Raw genomic sequence first — 20,149 nt, forward strand, 5'->3', positions numbered from 1 at the left:
TTTTTTTTTTCCCTCATGGCAACTTTAAATGCTACCTCACCAAAACAAAAAGATGCTCTTTTAAGCATTGCTAAGAAGTTAAATTGATATGTAGTTTGTTGTCACTGAGGCAGTAACCTGATAGCACGGTGGAGCCGATGGAGGGGCTGCATTTCCCTCTGCCTGGATTACGAGCTGCCATTTTTGGGTGAATTAACAGCCTCAATGCATTCACACTCCTCTGCTTTGGGTGACGTTTACGGGCACTAACTCCTAGGGGCTAATTAATTAATCTCAACATGGTTAACTAAAAATACACCGAATTCAGGAGTTGAAATGAAGCCGCCAAACCGGCCTGGGTGCGGCCAGCCGGGACCCCGCTGGGAGTGGGCTTTGTTCTACCAGCGGCTGGGGAATTAAAGGACACCTTTCACTTGGTTTTGTCCCTGCTCAGCTTCCTACTAGATGGGTTCTTGCCAAATCCTTGACAAAGAGAATGGGGTTTAAATCCTTCCCCTGTTTATAGCCTCCGAGGGGAACTGGGTGGCCTTGAAACAATGTGGCTGAAAGGACACAAAAAAATGCAGTTTTCTGCAATAGCAGTATATGGTAACTGTATTTGTTTTAAAACAAAATCTTGTTTTCTAGCAGAAGAAACAAAAATCCTTAATTAAAAAAAATTAAAACAAGAATAAAAGGAGCTTTAAATGATGAGATAATATTTTTATATATGTTTTACTAGTTAATAATAAGCTATGAAGAATGGCATGTCTTTCTAAATACCTCGTTTGTGTCTGTGCTCTCAGATGCTACTGACCAATCTTTACATTTTCTGTATAGTCTATCATTCGCTATATACAAATATATAACATCACCCACTGGAAAGAAATCAGACAAATTAAAACATGTAACATTTCAATCAGCTGGTAGCAATACTTAATTCAGCAGTAGCTGGCAATTTTCCTCATTAAAACCCTGCTGAATAAACACTGTTTGGGTTTTTTTTTCCCCCTATAGATGGTTAATCTTTGGGGGTCTTCTCTCCTGTTCCACTCAGTGTACCAGGGTCCTGCTGCCTCCCTCCCAGCTCCCAAATTCCTCCCATGCCTCCAGCTCCCTGCATTCAGCACACGGATGGAAGAAGCTGCTGTGGCTGCTGAGCAACGTGGCAGTGTGAGGGCTGGCTCAGGGGATGGGGACAATCCCCCCTGACAAACCCATCACCTCTGCAGCACCTCTCCAGGACCCTTGGGTGTGGGATGTGAAGCCCACCCAGCCCTGCAGCTCATGGCACAGACTGGCTTGCTGTCTGCTTTGACAGCTTTCTGCCCCATTGTCTCTGTCCCTTTGGGCCAGGACTGATTTGATGGAGTTCACTCCCAAAGAGTTTGTCTATGCTGTTTTTGATTCCATCCCTAAAGCCCACAAAATGCTTCAACAGACATTATCAGACTATTTTTAATGGCTTGCTGCTCTGCCCGGCTCTTCAGAGTTGACTGCAAGCTGACAAATTGGCTGGAGGCCTTCATTTGCCAGCTTTCCTCAGAGATTTTATTACTTTTCAATTAGAAGCCCCAATACACTGTCAATCCCCCTGTTCGGACAACGAGGCTCAGAGAGCTGAGTAAATCAGCTGGAAATCTGAAGAGTCCTCTAGCCCTTTAGCTGGTGAACCTTTCTGAGCAGATGTGCTACACAAAGCATGTTTGAAATAAGTATTTTTTTACTCCAAACTGCTATGATTTTTCCTCTTTTATGCTCTCTAAACAAGGTGGACACAGAACAGACCTTTGGTTGGTGTGAACCAGCAGAAGCTCTGCTGGTTACAATGGAGCTGAGGGTCTGTCCTGGGCTTTTTAAGATCTCCCTGCCAAGGCAAGGGCACAGACAGATACCTGCCAAGTGCTGAGAAGGGACACAGTGCTTAAATGACCTCCCTGACAGTCCATAATCAGGGGCAATTTTGCTTTCATTAATGTCTCTGAAGCTACACCTTACTGAGCACAGGTGTTGGGTACCTGCTGGAAATCCCCAAACCTCCCCATCTCAGGAGAACAACCTGAAGAGAGAGGTATCAGATGTGGCACTGCATGAGCTCAAGTGACCAAAACAGTATAAGCCACATGACTTCAGCTTGGTTGATGGTTTAAAATGTGGTTTTCTGCCATGGAAAGGAAGATGACCATCTGCAGCTCTCCCTGCACAGTACTTCTGGCACCATCAGATCATTTTGCATGGGCAGAGCTGTGAGGCTGGGTGGGTGCACGCCACCCATCCACGGGATAAAGCTGGCATGGTATGAACTGGAGATGTCTTTGGAGAATGGTAATACACACATTTAATTATCCTAAATGAACTATCTGCCCTGGCCTAGATGCTGTAAATTTTTAAGGATAACTAGGAGCATATTAACAAGGAGAATCCTACACTAAACTTACCTCTCTTAATTGATAGAAAATTAACATGCCATGCAACTTGCAATTTATTTTTGCATTTTGATTTATCCAATCGTAGTCACTTTTAAAAATTAAATTTAGGAGTCAAATTCTACCAAAAGCACTTAGCTTCCCAGACAGTAGAAAAAGGACAGATATAAATATATTGTTCTCCTGCACCAGACAGCTGATCTGACATCTAAAATAATGCTGACATCTGCATATGAAACTCTCCTCTTTCAAAATGGCTTGTACAGTTTGAATGAAAATTTAAACAAACTATGAAATGGGAATGGCTAATACTCAAACTGCACAGATAACTTGCAAGTACTTTAAATTGATTATTTCAGTCAAATACAGTTGCTTTTTTGACCCTGCTCTGTTATTCTAGCTAGAAAGAAAGAAGAGACCAAAGAAAGAAAGCTACACGATGCTCCAGTAATTTACAATCAGTTCCTAAGGTGCTGTGCCAAGCTCACTGGTTCTCCTTTGCTCAGGGCCACAGCCAAAATGCTGCTGCAAGCCCATGAAAGTTACTTTACATATTTAGACAAACTGCACACAACTTACTTTACATATTTAGACAAACTGCACACAACTGCAGCTGAAAGGTATTGATGGTGGTCTCTGAAGGAAGGCTGCTCATGGAGGTAAGTTGGCAGCACAGACTCCACAAGCCTTTCTGTTTGAAAACTGCAGATTCTGGCCTTACACCCTTTTTTTTTTTTTTTTTTTTTTAGTACTGCCGGGTTGATTTTGTTCCATTTTTATCCAGCTAGCACTTTATACTGACTCCATTAACTCGCCCCCCGACACACACACTCCCTACAAGTGTTTGAAATTGGAGTCTTAAAAATCTGCCAGGGTCAGGAACACAAAGATTTCAACAACAATCATGAAAACCAAAGGACTGTCCCACCCTTTGGTCTTTTGAGGGCTGTTTCTCTTTATCTAACTGTTATTTTAAAAGGAAGGGACAAAATAGTCAAATCTCCCATTCTTGTTTTTTTAAAATGTATTTTGGGCAGATTTTGCTCTGAGAACAGTGAAGTTAATAGTGGGGGAAAAGCTCCATAAAAGAATTCTTGTTATAAAAGGCTTTAGGTAGCCATTTTATTGTAAGAATTTCTTACTCCAGATTTAATTCTTCTTGTTAATGAGTGACTTTGTTTTAGTACCAAAGGCAACTGAACATCCAGTAAATTTTTATAACACTTTTGCCTATTAAAAAACCCAACAAAGCCAACAAACAAAAAACCCAAACAACTGTAAATTAAAAGGTGACTTTGTATCTTACTCATCTGGAAAATGTGTGCTTGTCATATCTGTTGACATTACAAGAATGAAGATGTGGTTTGGACAGTAACAAACAATGACACTAGTCAACCTCATCAGGAGACATGAAATAAAGGAATGACAATGATTGATGGCAGCTATTCATTTACAGATATTTCTAGAAAACTCTTCACTGGCCTGGCTGGGCAAAGCAGGAGAAGTTTAGCAGCCTGCAAGGTGCTGGCTGGCAATGCACCACGGTGGGATGGCCACGTGCCCACCGCAACCTGACGCTGGCTCCCAGGGGTGCTGGGTCCCCTCCTGCTCTCTCTGGCTAAGCAGAGCTAACAAACACCCTTGGGCTTCCACTTGGTAAAGAAATACCACGGGGAAGTGCCTAGAAGCCTTGTTTTGTTTGGGCAGGAGCAGAAAGGCTGGACTAGCAAATCCTGGTGGTGTTTTGGGGTGTGCACGTGGAAACCCTTTGCATCGGGAGTTATAGAGCCAGGCTGTTGTGTGGCAGGGAGCTGCTGGCACTGCTGGATGGTGACTTACCAAGTCCCCTCCTCACCAAGTCCCTTCTCACCCAGCACTCCAGCATTGCCACCTCTGAGCAGTGCTGTGTGTGCCTACCTCTGGCCGGGGCTCTGCAAACCTCAAGCCTCCTCCCCACTCCGAGCGGCAGTGGCTGCTGCAGCTGAATGCACCTCTCAGCTGGATTGCTAAAAGCTTTTTTTTTTTTTTTTTCCCTTCCTTTCATATTATTCAACATTAGAAGATAGCTTTAAATATATTTGGCTGTTTAGTCCTGTGTTTTACGGTTTTTCTCCTGCTGCAAACAAATTATTTTCTGCTCGAGTTACAATTTTAATAAACAATTACGAATCTTCCTGTAAATCACCAGACACAGTAGGCACTGAACTGAAATCTAAGTTATCTGAAGTTTGGTGCTTAAATGAATATGAATTTGTAGTAGGCACTTACATAATTCCTTGTGTGGCAAGTTAAAAACACAGTTTTAGAACAGCTATTTATAATATAAAACATTGTTTCACAGCATTTTTATAACTATTTAAAAATAGTTTGAATTGGATGACTGCAGAAACCTGTGAATTTGTATTTCATAAGTTAGAGTCCCATGCTTCCTAAAGCACGTAGAAGTGATTTACAGGCTAGTTTTAAATCCATGCAAGTTATGTGAGAACTGAATTAAAATTTTAATTCTGCATTCCTGCAATGAAGCATCTGCAAGTTGACAATACAGAAGACACAGCAGCGTTCTTATGATATCTCTAACTATCTAAAAAAAAAAAAATAAAGCAATTAAAGCACAAAACTAATAATCTAATAGGATAGCAATGCATTGTAGTGCAAATACATGTAATGTTGCCAAACCCAAGTTCATTCATTCATTCACTCTTTCTTTCTTTCTTTCAAAATGGCAAAAATCTGTATTTCCAAATTAAACTTTTTAGTTTAATTTTTTAATTTTTTTTTTTTTTTAAATTTTAGTATAGTCTGATAAGAATCCTCTTTGGAAATCCAAACATTCAGAAAACAAAAAAGAGAAAGAAAAAAGAAAGTGTCTGCTGAGAAGGAATTCTGCCTGCTACCCAGGGATGTATTTATACACACACGCACATACTCACATACAAGGGGAAAAAAAAAAAAAAAAAGAAAAAGAAGAAAAAAGAAACAAAAGGAGTAAGAAGGAAAAAAGGAGTCTTGTTTGATGGCCAGGAGGGATGACACCGCCTGTTCCTTCTCATAATTGCATTCAGATACTCTGGATACATATTTGCCAGCTCTCATGACCCACTGATGCTATTCCCTCCCAAGGAAGGCAGGCACTCACCAGGTAATAGAGAAGCAGCTTTTAACACCAATAAATGATTTGTACCATGTGTATTTAAGACTGATCAGAGACTAAAGAGAAGTTCTTTTGCAGCACAAGTTTGGGCTTTGATCTTTCCCAAAGTAGGTATTCCAGTGGGAAAAGGCAGAACAATAATTCCCCTGACTTACTCTTGGGCGAGCATTGCTTTGATTGGTGATCAAGACCCAGGCTAAAACATTAATTAATGATAATTTGGGGGAACAGTGGCACCCCTCAGGGATTAATGTATTTAAGTCAGAGTGGGTCAGCACCTCCAAACCCAGGGTTACCCAGAGAGCTGCTGCTTGCTGCCAAAATAATTCTTCCCGAGTTGATGAGAGAGGGTCCTACCAAACTGCAATGACTCGGGCTTGTTTTCACAAGGCACATGCAGAGGGTTTTTTTTTTGGGGGGGGGTCTCCTACATAGTCCTGCACCTTGTCTAGGTCTCTGTGGGTGTCCTGCCCTACCTTTCTATGCTTTGAGGTGTCCATGGTTTAGCCCCGCACGCTGGTGCGCTGCACCAAGCTAATCATCGGCACGGAGAGAAAGGATATTGTCAGAGTGCAAAATGATCTGTTTTCAGGCAGGAAGCAGTCAACTAGATGTAAATTCCATGAAACAAAAGAAGGTATTATTTACAGTTTTATTGTGATGTTAATTAATATTTACATCTTGGAATGAAAAATAGAAATGTTAATGGTTGGCTTTACTAAGAGGATCACTTGATGCCAATGTGAAAGCCAGGGAGAGAAGGCAATTATGCAAACATCACATGCATCCTAATTTCAGTATGGAAACTTACATTTCAAACCTCAATTCAGGAAAAGAACATGGAAAGTTTGTACTACAAAATCTAAACATGAGAGAGATTTAAGAGGAAAAAAAAAAAAAAAAAAAAGCACATTGCATATGTCAGATAATCTAGTCTGATTATCTGAGCTGTGCTAGCTACAGGGAAGCACTTACCCTTGAGTCCAGCTAGAAGTTAGCAGGGTAAGAAGGAACAAACCAGAATAACATAAAGACTAGCAACAAGGCTCAGGAAAGCAGACAGGAGCCCTAACCTAGCAGCTTAATATTTGGGTTCAAGCAAAGAAAGAAAAAGAAAATCAAAGAAAATCAAACCAACTCAAAGAAAACCACTTACAGCTGAAAATTTCTTAAGCAGCTCAAGAAACCTCGCTACTTATTATGGGGGAACAAATCATTACAAATTCTCAAAACATCCAACTCTTTGTATATGGTGTGATTAACAGTCATTAAATATAAACAGACATCAAAAAACAAAATATAACAGCAAGTGATACGTAAAACAAGTACAGACCAATCTTGCATGTTAAAAAGAAAAGGGTCTAAAAAAAATGAACATTGAGCACATTGGGGAATTTTGTTTGATGCATCACTAACACAGAACGAACAAAGATCGGTGCTTTCAGACAAGTGACCACTTTTATGAAGCTTAAAATATTGCCAAAAGGTGGTATATTGGCAGCATTATTGACTAAAATACTGTGCATGATTTCAACAGTAAACAAGAACAGTTTTGGGTTTTTTCTTTTATAATGCGAACACTGGAGAAAAGCACAGCTTTGCGTGAATGGAGTTTTTCTTTTAAATTGTAGCAAAACAAAAAAAGCAAAACTTTTCGCTCTAACAGGTATTGTTCACCCACATAAAAGGGATTGTAGAGTCATACAAAAATTAATGAATAGCAGGATCTATTTTTTTTAGTACTTAAATTGCAAATAAAATAAACTCCACCCTGGTTTGGAGCTGTCTGTTTACTTCCAAGTGAAGCGTGGCTATTGAACAGTGGGTAAGAATTTGAGTGATGCTCCAAGTTTGTGTTTACTAAGTCAGAAAAGGTGGGAAACAAACGAATTCACTATTTCTCCCCAGTTTTCCCCACAGCAAAATATGCTCTTCTCAAGTTTCTCTTTAACAGACAGCTCCATCACAGGAGTGGAGGGCTGGATTTTCTCTGCGTGTGCATGCATGTGCATGTGCCATCTCAGACTGCTACAACATGAAAGCTAGAACAACAGTTACTCTTCAAATGCCTTAACATTTATTTCTTTGCACATCCTCATTCACCATAGCCTCTAATAAGCATGAAAAATACGACAAGTATACAGATAAAGGTACAAGAATAAAATGTCTCGCAAGTGTCCTTACCTTTCTGCAGGCAAAAAAACCAAAACAAACCAAAAAACCCAGTAACAAACCAAGACCCTTTTTAAAAATGCAATACTTGATATATCTGAATTTTAAGACTGAAGGAGCTGAGAAATGTATTTAAAACTCCCAATATGCCATCAGGTGAGGCATGCAAGACTCACTTCTGCATCTTATTATTTAACTGCTGCACCCAATGACTTTTGCAATGAGCACTGCCACGTACAAAGACTGAATTATGAAAAATGGGTAGCCCTTGCTGTTGAGATGAAGGTGTACTGTCGTGTGCTGCCCTCCTCCTCTCATCCTGTGCTAAAAGAACCTTCAGAAGATCCAAGGGAGGAGGAGGAGGAGGAAGGAAGACTGAGGACAAAATGCTCTATCAACCTAGCCTAGAGTGCTGAAGTACCAAGTCACCATCAAAGGGAGAAGCAACACAACAAGAAAAATTTCCCAGTGCCTGCAGCAAAAAGGGAAGCCTGAAGCTACCCAGCTTATAAGGAAGACACAATGGAAAGAGGTTGGTGGTATAAAATAGGCTGAATGATTCAGATTTGGATCTGGGATTGTCATGAGAACAAGTGAGAGAAACTGAGGTCAGATTCTGACCCCCTTGGATGCCCTGGGGGAACCAGGGGGTGAAATCTCAGCTGTTTTCATCTGAATTGTAGATGAGGGATTCCTGCCTCTTGGCAGGCAAGTGAAATGGGAGAAACAAACCTGTGCCATTTATATAGCTTTAAGCACAGCCAGGCTGATATAGGTCTGCAGACCATGAGCAGCACAAGTCTCCAAAGGACCTGCTGCACTGTTAGGTGCAAAGAGGACTCATGGGCCCAGTCATTGATTTTGCTGCTTCCTGGAAAGGACTAGGACAAGCCAGCTGCCCCTTCTCCATCCCAGGTAGATGGATGGAGCAGGGGGGTTCAGCTCTCCCCACACACACAGTGCTTGGCTGTGTATGAGGAGAACACACCTGAAGATCCATAGCCCCAGGCATCCTCCTTCCCTTCACAGACTCTTGCCAGACTTTGCTACAGCTGCTGCCAGGCACCTACAATGTGTCTGGGAAAGGGACCCTTCACCTCATCCTGCATATGTGTCTGGCAAAAGTGAAAACTCTGTAAACATCAGCAACTGACCCAGAAGAATTCTCCAGGCCTGATGTCTGCAAGGATGGGAGAAGCTTGGAATGAAAGGTGCTTCCCAAGTTTGATGTTCTCTCACTATCCTCATCCTTGTCCACAAGGATCATTATGGGACAAGGAAGAGCCCATCCTCTCTGCACCAGCACATAGCTCACAGCTTCCCTCATCATTGCTTGTTAGGGGAGGGAGCCACAAGCAGCATCCCTCTGCCTCTCTCCCTTCTACACCTGGAAGGCTTTTAGCATGTAAAAAAGCAGTAGTAGAAGGACCTGTGTCTGCTACATCCAAAAACACATCCAGAGGGAGACACAGTCCCTGGGAGTTTCTCAGGTCAGCATGATTCAGCCAGCTCTGGAGGCTCATTACAGTCAACAAACTTCCCACCTGCAAGAGCCCAATTCCCACCTCTCACCTGGGCTTTCTGAAGGGCATCCTTTCCTCACAACCCCAGTGACCTGACTGAGATGAGGAGCATGAGGGTCAGTGAAATGAAAACACTGACTGGGAGTTTACTGCACTGTGTGATGCTGTCTCACTGACAACAGCAGCAATGCAAGGCAGAAGGGGGTCCTAAATATACAGGCATGTGGAGGATAAAACATAAACCAAAAGCAGCAAGCAGAGGTTTTCTTCTGTATCAGAAAAGATACAGCAGAAAAGATCATACAGCTGCATATCTTGCATTGCTGTTTTCTATAATTAATGACATGAAGAAATTAAGCCAGTATAAAAAGTGGTCAAATGATAGTGGTAAGAAAGGGGCAGATTTTCTGAGTTCCTTACAAAACATTCCATATCAGCTTTACAGAGACTATTTAAAATGCTATAATCTAATTCCATTAGAAGAATTGGCTAACAATTACCACTTTTCCTTCTTTTACTCACATTTACTGATACTAATTCTTAGTTTGCTGAAACTAGGAAGAACTGCTGTATGTTAAATAACAAAGGGGCTCCAGATGACTGCTCGAGACCTTCAAAAAAATTAGTGAGGATGCATTCATCTGGTTTATAATCAAATTACATTTGCAAGACAAAAGAAATTGCTCTAAATTTCAAATTAAGCAAACTGGGTATTACTGCACAGAACATGAAGCATAACTACAACTTAAAAGATGATCGCTTTAAATTCACATCTTACTGGCCTGCAAAGCAACCTGTTAAAAATACCATATGTTTTCCTACAGTTGAATATTCAACAGGAGACCTCTTTTTGTGTGTGCATTTCATACTTGCAAGATTTGCACCTGTAGTTCTGAGCACGTGATGCAGTTGATAGACAGCTAATGGTGCTAATGAATTGCTCTGATCTGGGCGTGCAGTTTATTGTGTGGGGGTAACACACGTGTCTGCTGAAAGCAAACTGGGGCTCGGGCTCTCAGATCCCAGTCTCTCCTCCATCAAGTATTGCACTTTAAAATACTCATTGACAAGTTCCCCAAGGAATTTTCTGTCTTGGGTTTGGTTGTGCTAAACACACAGGTTAACTGCTTCTGGATCCACTGATGTAAAAAAGCAGCTTAATGGTAATGAAAAAAAAAAATTAATTTTGGAGTCAGAAACGTGTGCAAATATTCATTTACATCAGTGCAGAAAATCTTTCCCTCAAAGACTTCTGCTCTGTAGGAGAACTTATTTACTTACAAAATTGGGAGATTGGGGCATCTAGCTGGGGTACATTTCCTCCTTTAGCATTTAGCTTTTGCACTTGGGTAGGTGGCACAGGTTTGTGAGACTGGCCGGTGGCTCGGTACATGGCTTGGACCCACAGGATGCGGTCCTGCTCATCGTCGCTTGCAAAAATCACTGTGTCTCCTTCCTTCACAGCATTGAAGAATGCTCTGCCACCCTCCAAGCCTGGTAAGAGAGAAAGCAACAACAGAGATTTTGAGTCCAGCCAAGGGGATCTCCCCCAGCTTCCCACCCCACTGCCACCCCAGGTGTCCCATCAGCCAGCCCTGTGCTCTGACTTCTGGTTGAGCTTCATCCCCTCCCCCTGTGCCAAACTCATTGCAAGACAACCTGCCAGGTCCCCAGGTAGCACCCTGCACTGCAGTTATTAAAACATACTTTGGATTAATTGCTTCTCTCACCTATAGCCCTGCCTGTGCAGGTCCCGTGCAATCTGCATGGCTTGAGCCCTAATAAAAAGGGGGTTTGAGGGGATGTGGTGGAGGGTATCTCATTAGACTGAGTACATCAGTACCCAGGCTGCACAAAAGGTGCTTGGGTGATGTGCTTATTTCTGTCTTTGCTCTGATTCAACACCCATCTTTGCAACATGAGAATTAACCTGGAATCAGAGTCTTGACAACCAACCTATTATGTCTTTCCTCTCCTCCTCTGGGGATACCACTATCCGGGGCATGGTGAAGATCACTATACTCAATGTGTTGACCCACTGAAATAAAAGAAATGTGCTCCTCCACTTGAAGAAGGGTCTCACCACCCCAGAGGTACCTCCAAGGCTTTCTGTTCCTGCCCCTTCCACTCACTCCCATCAGAGAGAAAATGAGTCAGGCAAAAATGCTGGGTTGGGCCCACAGATATTTTCTCCAATAAAGACAGGTGTAGCTGCTAGCATTTTATTTAGGGAATGTAATCTGAAGGCACAGGTTAGGATCATTCCTTGATTTGAGCATTCTGTTCAGAATCAAATTCCACTGGGATTTCAGTGTCTAATTCACTTAGGCTCCCCAGAAGAGATGGGTCTTTCCCTCCTCTGGTGCAACTCCTAGCTCAGCTCCTCAGATCTATTTATAGTAAAGTCATGCATAGCTAATGATCAGTATAAGCACAAACATATTTAGAATAATGCTGATCACTGTTCAGCTGCAAGCAGGGAGAGAGAAAGAGAGAGAGAGAGAAGGCTCGTTTTGGGAGCCTGAGACAACATGGTGAGCAGGAGCACCCATGGGCGCAGCAGCAAGTACCTGGCTGGGGGTCTGTGTAGTCCACAGTGTATCCGTCGAGCTGCAGCAGCTCTTGAGGTTCAGCTTTTTTCTCCCGGTAGCTGCACATAGCAAATGTATATTGACTAACCTGAAGAAAACCACAAAGTGAAAATGACACCGGGTGATCACAGCAAAGCAATCCAAAGCGCTGACAAACGCCGTACGCCGGCAGCGTGTTAACAGGGACTGGGGGTGCTGGAGTAGCTTTGATGGTCACTGCCCTTACGAGACGGATTAAACTTTTTACCCATCTTTTGCAAAGCTCTCTTAACCCACCCTGCCGTGGCAGGTATCTCATTCCCCACGCTGGCACGTACAGCGGTTTGATTTCCTCCAAAAGAGGAAGCTCCACGCTTTAAAACCCTCTTATCATTCATCCCCAGACAAGTGCAAGAGTGACACCCTGTCACAAACAATGCGAGCTAAATTGCTAGGTGCCAGTCATATTAAAGCAATCTTAAGATCCCACTGATCTCGGCAGTTGTTGTCATCAGTGCTGTAAATGGCAGCTCTCACTCCTCTGAGGTACCATCTGCATGACACGATACATTCCATGTCAAGCTCTTGACGGAAGCCGACTCAGCTGCGGGGGCTCTGCCAGGCTCCCGCGGTGCCTTCAGGAGCCCATCAGCCCACATCAAGACCCCACACCCGCCCGGCGTGGTCGGCGGGAGGAGAGGAGAGGATTCTCCGTGCTCCAGGCTAGGAACTCACGGGGAAATTTACTGTCAAATGATTTCAAATGACTTTGTTAAGGTTGTGTCACATCCCGGATGCCTGACGTAATTTTATTTGTCTGGGCGTTTTTGTTTTTTTTTTTTTTTTGACCTCTGGAGGAAACTTTTAAACTCTGCTGGGTGGCGATGGATTGCGCTTGGCATTTTTTGGAAGTTGGGAGAGATCCTGAACAACAGGAGAGGGGCTGGGCTGGGGGATTTTGCCTCCGAACTCCAGACAAATCACTTGGATACAAATACAGAAGCAGCACCTATTTTGGTGGCATCTCGCACTAATAAAGTGTCATTTATTTAATCCAGAGGACCTATCCATTGGCACAGCATCTCCCAGACGGTGCTTGGTTTATTGCTGCCCTCTACGGGCTTCTGCTCGCTGCCAGCCTGCTCCCAGCAGCCCTGCCTGCACCGTGCCTTCCTCTAGGAACAGCTCCAAAAGCCACCTAAGAATAAACCCTATCATTAACACATTTGTGGGAGTAAGACTAAAAGCGATGCTTTAAGCATCTTGCATCCTCCTTAAAACCACCAGCACCGAGGAAAGATTGACAAGTAACAGACCAATAGCAGGAGCACACCAGTGCCTATTCTGTACTATGAACTTTGAATGCACACCATTGTACTGGCAACACAGAAATTAAAAAGATTAACACGAAGAAATCTAAAAATAACGTAGTGCCCTACAGCACAACATTCACAAGACTCCCGCAGCGTTCATTCAGTGGTACTTGCAGTATATTGCTGCCATCTCCTGGAGAAAGTCTTAAATGTACTTTGTTTTACAGTAAGATCCTGGGGACCTCATCTGAGCCCAGAGGATTTGGTGTCTGTGTGTTAGGCAGCCTAAACTTCAGGGACTGTGCGATAAATTTAATTCCTGAAATGAGTTAGTGTTAAACTATGCTAAAAATGACTGAAAACATCAAAAAGACTAATGTTTTTTTCCTCTCATGTACACTCTGTAGATACAGGTAAAATCCATTCAGTAGCTCAGTTTCTTATTCTTTGACCCTGAGTGTGAAGTCTGAATTTCAGGTTCTTCTTCATGTACAACTAATTGTTCTCATCTTCAGACCCAGAAAATATTCTCCTTCCCTACCAATAGGCCAACCATATCAAGACAACACTAACGTACAGAAACTTATGCAGGCATTTCAGAGCTTTATACCTCTTGTATTACAAGTTATAAAGGACAGACGCAGACAGTGGGCTCTGGTGGAGCTATCCTGGGACTGCTGCAAAGCAAATTGGTCTCTCCTGTTAGCACTTACATGGGTCACTTGGAATAAGCTGCCCTACAACATTATTTAAAAAGACCTCTAGGAGAGATCTACAGGTCAGTGTACAACATGTGATGAGCCAGGGCTCATTTGGTTTCACATTCTACTCCTCTGCTCACACAGCTCAAGTCCAAAGCCCAAGCTCAGGACTGCCCAAAAGCCTGCTGGCAGGAGGCAAGTTAGGATCAGGCTGGAGGGAGGGGACAGCTATAGATGGCCTCTGGAGAAGGTGCCATGCATAGTACTTGCACCTAAACAGCTCCATCTACCACCTTCAAGGAGTGACACCCCATCCTGTCTGTCCTGTCCTGCTGCCTAAGGCATTTACAGCCTGGTGTCAGAAAGAAGCTGATACCCTGGCTACCAGTGCAACGTGGCTCCTTCCATTTACGAGCTGTGGTAAAGCAAAAACCAACAAAACAAGATTCTAGAGAGCTCAATAAGTCACAATCATGCTTTGCTGCTGAACAGCACTGTAGGGTCAAGTGGAGAGTGCAGCTTGCCTTTCATCAGTCCTCTAAAACACTGTGCTTTACAGAGCCTGCTTTCTGTGGAAGCTTAGAAGTGGGCAGACAAGTGAAACAGTTAATAGCAGAAATTAATCTTACAGCCTGCTGAGTTCACACTGAACCATAGCTGAGTATGAGAGTGAGCGAGCAGATGGGATGGGCAAGATGAATGGTTTGAGTAATTGGAAAAAACACAGATACAGAGAGGAAACTGAAGCAAGACAGAGGAGAAATCTCTGCCCAGTGAGGGACAAACTCTCAGGGCAGCTGGGATTTCATCCAGGGACTTGATGAGGGCCAGGAAAGGAGCATCTAAGGAAACCGAACTGGGCAAAACTAAAAGCAGGGAAATAATCCAAGGCTGCCCTGGCTGGCTCATTACAAAAAAAGGAAAACACTTTAAGAAATAGAGACAAAAGAACAGAAGGAAAAGAAAGCGAGAAAAAATGAGAAAAAGACAAAGAAATTCAGGAAAACGGACTGCAGGAGACAAATGCCAAAATTCACTATTCCCAGGCTGCTAAATTAGATCTGACTTCCTTGGCGCTTGACCATATTCTGTCACCAGCTATATAATCTGAGTGATTAATAAATACAGTAGATATGTATTAAGCAGTCCTGACTTCATCCTTGTTTTACCACCAGAGACTCCTGCTCTAGTGAGCACCGCTTTCCCCAGGACCCTGCTCAAACCTGTTAATTGTCACCCCTCAGATCCTGAGTTCAGTCATTCACCTTCCCCTTTCTTGCTCTTGACATAATGCTGCCCCACTTGGGTTAAATTCTTAAATGGACCTTTCCTAGATTAGCAGCCTGCATTTTGTCCCAAGGGAGAGAAACTGTGCTAAGATACTGCCAGCTGCAATACAGCTTTCCGCTTTGATGTGGAGACTCTTGTCCTCTGCTTGCAGCTGTATGTTGCCTCCCGAGCCCTTTCTTGACACAAATGAGCAGAGGAAATGATCTAGCTGAAAGAAAGGAATGTGAATGTGAAAACAGCAGTTTTCACATCTCAGCACATCCATTCAGCCCTAAACAATTGCACGTAGCAGTTGTCCTAACTTTATCCTTCAAGCAGGAGGTGTGTGTGTGTGCTCTCCTCGGGCAGGGCTGCATGGTGAAAAGCCACCCTGCCTGAGAATGGAAGGGACACACAGAACCTGCCATACCCAGGTGCTACCAGCTGTGCCATGCATTTTAAAAAAACATCAGTTCCCAAATATTTAGTGTTTATCTTCAACACTCAAGGTTTCTCAAGAATCACCACCCATGCCCAGTTCTCAGCATGGGTCTAACTGAAAACATTATTTAACGTGATTATGGGGACCTGCCACAGGTCATTAACTTGAGGAGCACAGGTTAGGAGTATGTAGTATACTGTCATTTTGTGGAATTATTTTCAAATTCTCTTGGTTATCTGGAGTTACTGAACACTTACTTCATGTCATGTTATCCCGAGTCAGCTGAGTTTTGCTAAAAGCAGGAGCTGTCACTTTGAGTCTAAATTATAATGAGTTCAGGGAGTCTGTCACTAGAACAATAGATCCAGGCGTAGACACTGCAACTGGTTTTAATCTGCAAAGAGTTGATCTGGTTCCAACAACATTCTGCAAACACCATCAGACACAATCAGCCAAAAACTGCTTCAAGCAGCTCAGTAGACATGTCATCCAGGTACCATGGAGTGTTACTTCCCATATGCTGCCAGAGCACAGAAATGGGGTTATGACAAGAGAAGAACAGATTCAGTCTGAAATCTCAATGTAATTAATTCACTTGCCCTTAAGAATCATTAGAAGTAATTTCCTATCACGAAGACAGCAAACCCACCAGAACCAACAATAGTGTTGTTGCCAGTACAGCACATTAGACCTTGCAAAGAATTAATAGAAGCTCTGTCAGCTATCAAAAATCCCAGCTTTAGCACAAGCAAGGGTCTGATTGGCAAAGTGGCTGAAATTTGTATGCTGTGCTCAGGCAGCTGATAGACTAACTTTAGAAACACTTATAACATCTGTGATGGATATAGATTTTCTTTCTTAACCAGTCAGGGAGAACTTTGCCCTAAATTGCTCCTTTGCTTTCACTTACCACTGCCACTGGCATTACTTCTGACTTTACGAAGCATTTTCCTCACTTGTGATGCTGCCGACCATTTCCCTCCAAGCTCAGGGCCATATTCTGCCATCGCTTTCACGCTGCATATCTCAGGATTTAAAATTAGGCAAGTAACGAGTCTCTGCCATGTAATTTACATCTAATCAGTATTCTGCTCTTCTGCTGCTCATCTCGAAGGGTGTCTACGAGAAGGGTGGGCAGTGTGCAGAGAGGACTGAGATTCATTCGGAACAGAAAACTCTCCCCTCTTAGCGCACGGTGCGTGCTGGAGGAGCACTCACACCAGCTCTGCCAGACATGCAGAGCAAACCCTGAAAAACCTCTGCAAACCCTCCCTGAGGGGCTGCACCAAGCCTCCCCCCCAGCAAGGGCTGTGCTGGAGAGGTGAGGCCCAGTTCTAGGAATGGCACAAAGGAACCGATCTCACCCACTACACCCAAACAAATCATCTCCTCTCCTCTACAACCCTCGCAGCTACACAGACACAGAAGGTGCGAGGGATTATTCCACCCAAATTACCAGGCAGTTATTGCTCCTTTCCCCTTCTCCTCAGGGCTTACACAAGCCAAGTAGCACTGGAAATGCTCCTCGCAGAGCTCCTTTTTCTACATGCACACGCAAAGCCTCCGTTCATGCTGGCAAGGCATCATTGACACAAAAGAAACAAACTGCCATCCACTCGTTCCTCCTTGGTGACACCCATGCAGTTTGGCACCTTTGTTTAGATGGTTATGAAAAGGTTTAGTATTTATTACCATGAATTTCTTAACCACTGGTACCAGAAGGCAGAGTGGTAGCACCCAATAGCACTGAAGGAACTGAGGATGTGGCCATCTGAAATGGGGAAAGAGGAGAAGGACAGGGCACAGGACCAGGAGGAGGAGTAGGTTACTCTGCAAGGGGTGAGAGAGGAGACAGAGCTGCAATAGGAGGATGCTACAGGTAATGGAGAGAAACAAAGGATCAAGAAAGAAAAGGCTTAGTTATTAATCTAAATTTACAGCCTTGCCCTCTTGGCAGTGTCACAGCCTGACCAGACCACTAAATCCCAGATGGACTTTATTCCAAATGGACTCCATCTCTCAGCTCTGGTACAAGGGGGAGCCTGGTGCAGATGAGCAAGCTCCAGAAACAGGGGCTGCTCCTCCTCCATCCTCTATGAAACTGAGCCAGCTCACCTTCCTGCCAGGGTTATTCTCTGTCTGCAGTTTAGCAGAGTTCAGAGCATCCTGGACATCAACACCTTTGCTGCTAATCCCTGCTCATATCAGCACCCGTCCTTTGCATTGCATAAAAAGCAAATGACAAACATACGGACAGCAAAGTATTTTTATTCCATCTTTATTGCCTGCTGACATGTTCAATATGCTCAAACTACATCTGAGGGACTGCATAGAGAGTGTTTCTTGTTTATATTTGATGTACGGCAGAACACTTTACATTGCACCAAATGTTGAGCAAACGGTAACATAACAGAGAAGCTGCAATGGCAGCTGGAATATCTGAGGTGGGCTACAGAGACTCTCTGGGGGCAAAAGTCTGCTCATCTTATTCAAATGAATTGCTTTTCTGGCAAAATTCTCCTCTTACATGCCAAGTGACGAATACAGACCTAGTAACATGAGAAAACATGGAATAACTCTGAGAGCTTCAATTCCCCAGCAAGCTGAAGAATATATAGCAACTGAAAACTAGAGAAGTGACTGCAACCACAGAAAAAGGCCAGAAGAAAAGCTCCCTGAGAGAGAATCCATGTCCAAAACTTCAAACCCTTGCACACAAGAGTATCAATAGATTAATTTATGAGAAGCTATTTTAGGAAAAAGGATTCTCTGCTTTGGAGACTCCTTGTTCACAGGATGAGCACTCTGCCTCACCAGGGCCCTGGCCAGTCCCTGCATGGAGGGTGCACCTGCAAACCAGATGCTTCTAGGAATGGAGTACACAGATTCTCAACACCTCTCTTTTACCTAAATCTAAAAACACCACTTGGGCAGATAGAGGCACCTCCTGTGACCGATCCACATTAACTCCCACATTTTTGTAGCCATTTTGACCCCATTTGGAGTACAAAACAAGCAATTGAACTGTTGCTGATGATCACACTTGGTTATTGGACTAGTTACTCAATAGTTTTCTCTAAATGGGCTCCTACTTAAACTGCTCAGAACCATCATAAATCTCTTCCACAGGATGGATTTTCTGGCCCGCCGAATAATTCAGTGCTATGGAAGCCAGCAGTGACAGGCATATGGAGAATATAATGAAAAGTCCTGAAACAGTTCAATTTGGACCAATAATTTACTCAACAGAAACTAATCAGTTTACACCAGGTGATTTAGGACCACAGAAACTAGCTGTGTAAAGTAGAAGGTGGACTGTGTGGACTCCTCCCCTTTGCAGCACAAGAAAGCCAGCACACAAATGCACTTCATCCCAAATGTGGAGCCTGGGGCAACTGGTTTACACCATCTCAGTGCTTACACATGGGTGAAATCCTGTCCCATCTGTGACAGAGCTGCCAGCTGCTTCATCAGCAGTAGGATTTCTCCCTCTGGCTTAATCACTTTGGATCTGTGGTAGCACAAGACCTCCACTGGATTTCGTGTTATTCCATCACAGCATCTCTGTGCTGCTTTCACCACAGGATCCTGCACAAAGATTTTACTTCTCATACTTGGAGACCCTGGGGAATCCAGAGAGGAGGGAGGGAGAGATGGACCCAAGAAGAATCTGTGGCTTTATCAGATTGGTGTGAAGATGGAGTGGCTCAAGCTGGGATCCCACACTTCTGTGGCCAATGCAGTGCTTTCAATTGCCCTGGGGAAGGTGAGGGAAAATCTAACAGCCCAAGTACTGATGAGATCCTTTTTGGTCAAAGAGGACATTATCTGCCTGTTTCCTTGAAATTCCTAACCACAGTCAAATATAAAGGTCTGAAATTGGGAGGGCAGACAGTGAATAAAAGACAAAAGGAAAAAAAAAAGGAAGACAGACATTGAAAAATGATGGATGAGAGTTGTAGACAAGGGGAGGCAGTAATGAACATGAAGGCAAGAGAAATGTCAAGAAAGATATACTGACTCTGGTATAATCAGTGATGAAACTTCTGTAGATTTCAATGGCCTTCAGATTTTACCTCAAAAGGAAACATTTGCACCCAAGTACCTCCAGACAAACAGACAGAGCTTCCTCCTCATCTCATTAACTCCTCACCAAAACTGGTTTGGTTCTCTCTTTCACCAAACATTTATGTACATCAGGAAACTCATGGCTAGAGGTCTGCAACTGGGTAATCCTTGAGAAGATGCACACGTTTAGAAAAAAATCCATGACTTAACACACACCCTACACAGAACCACAGCTCAATATCAATTACACAGCACTGAAAATGGCCAGAGAAAAGACTTAAATATCTCATATTGTGATTTAAGATCACACCTAGTTAAATCTGTTACCTGGACCAGGACAAAAAAACGCTTCTTCCATCTCTTCCAAACATTTTTACCAATGGCCCATAAATACCTAGGAGAAAAGAATAGCTGAATTCAGTACACAAGTGACTATATGTTGTTGCTTTTCAATTTGCTTTTTTTACACCTAGAAATTGAAGTTAATGTGCAAGCAGCAGCAATTACAAGATCCTTAAGGTCAGCAGTATTC

At 43.3% G+C, this 20,149-nt stretch overlaps 1 protein-coding gene across 20 annotated transcripts in view; it reads right to left on the reverse strand.

The window, feature by feature from the left end:
* Positions 1 to 20,149, reverse strand: part of CADPS (calcium dependent secretion activator) — a 203,323-nt gene that overhangs the window by 86,253 nt on the left and 96,921 nt on the right. For 11 of the 20 annotated variants that reach the window (XM_071756189.1, XM_071756178.1, XM_071756176.1 and 8 more), the window contains exons 9-12: positions 19,945 to 20,011; positions 11,825 to 11,933; positions 10,536 to 10,748; positions 6,535 to 6,546 (exon numbers count right to left, since the gene is read on the reverse strand). In XM_071756189.1, coding sequence (XP_071612290.1) covers positions 6,535 to 6,546; positions 10,536 to 10,748; positions 11,825 to 11,933; positions 19,945 to 20,011 — 401 coding nt within the window. The remainder of the gene's footprint in view (positions 1 to 6,534; positions 6,547 to 10,535; positions 10,749 to 11,824; positions 11,934 to 19,944; positions 20,012 to 20,149) is intronic. The other 9 variants (XM_071756190.1, XM_071756188.1, XM_071756187.1 and 6 more) reach the window with 1 other exon arrangement.

Source organism: Heliangelus exortis, chromosome 12 (assembly GCF_036169615.1).
Source record: "Heliangelus exortis chromosome 12, bHelExo1.hap1, whole genome shotgun sequence".
NCBI classification, from domain to species: Eukaryota; Metazoa; Chordata; class Aves; order Apodiformes; family Trochilidae; genus Heliangelus; species Heliangelus exortis.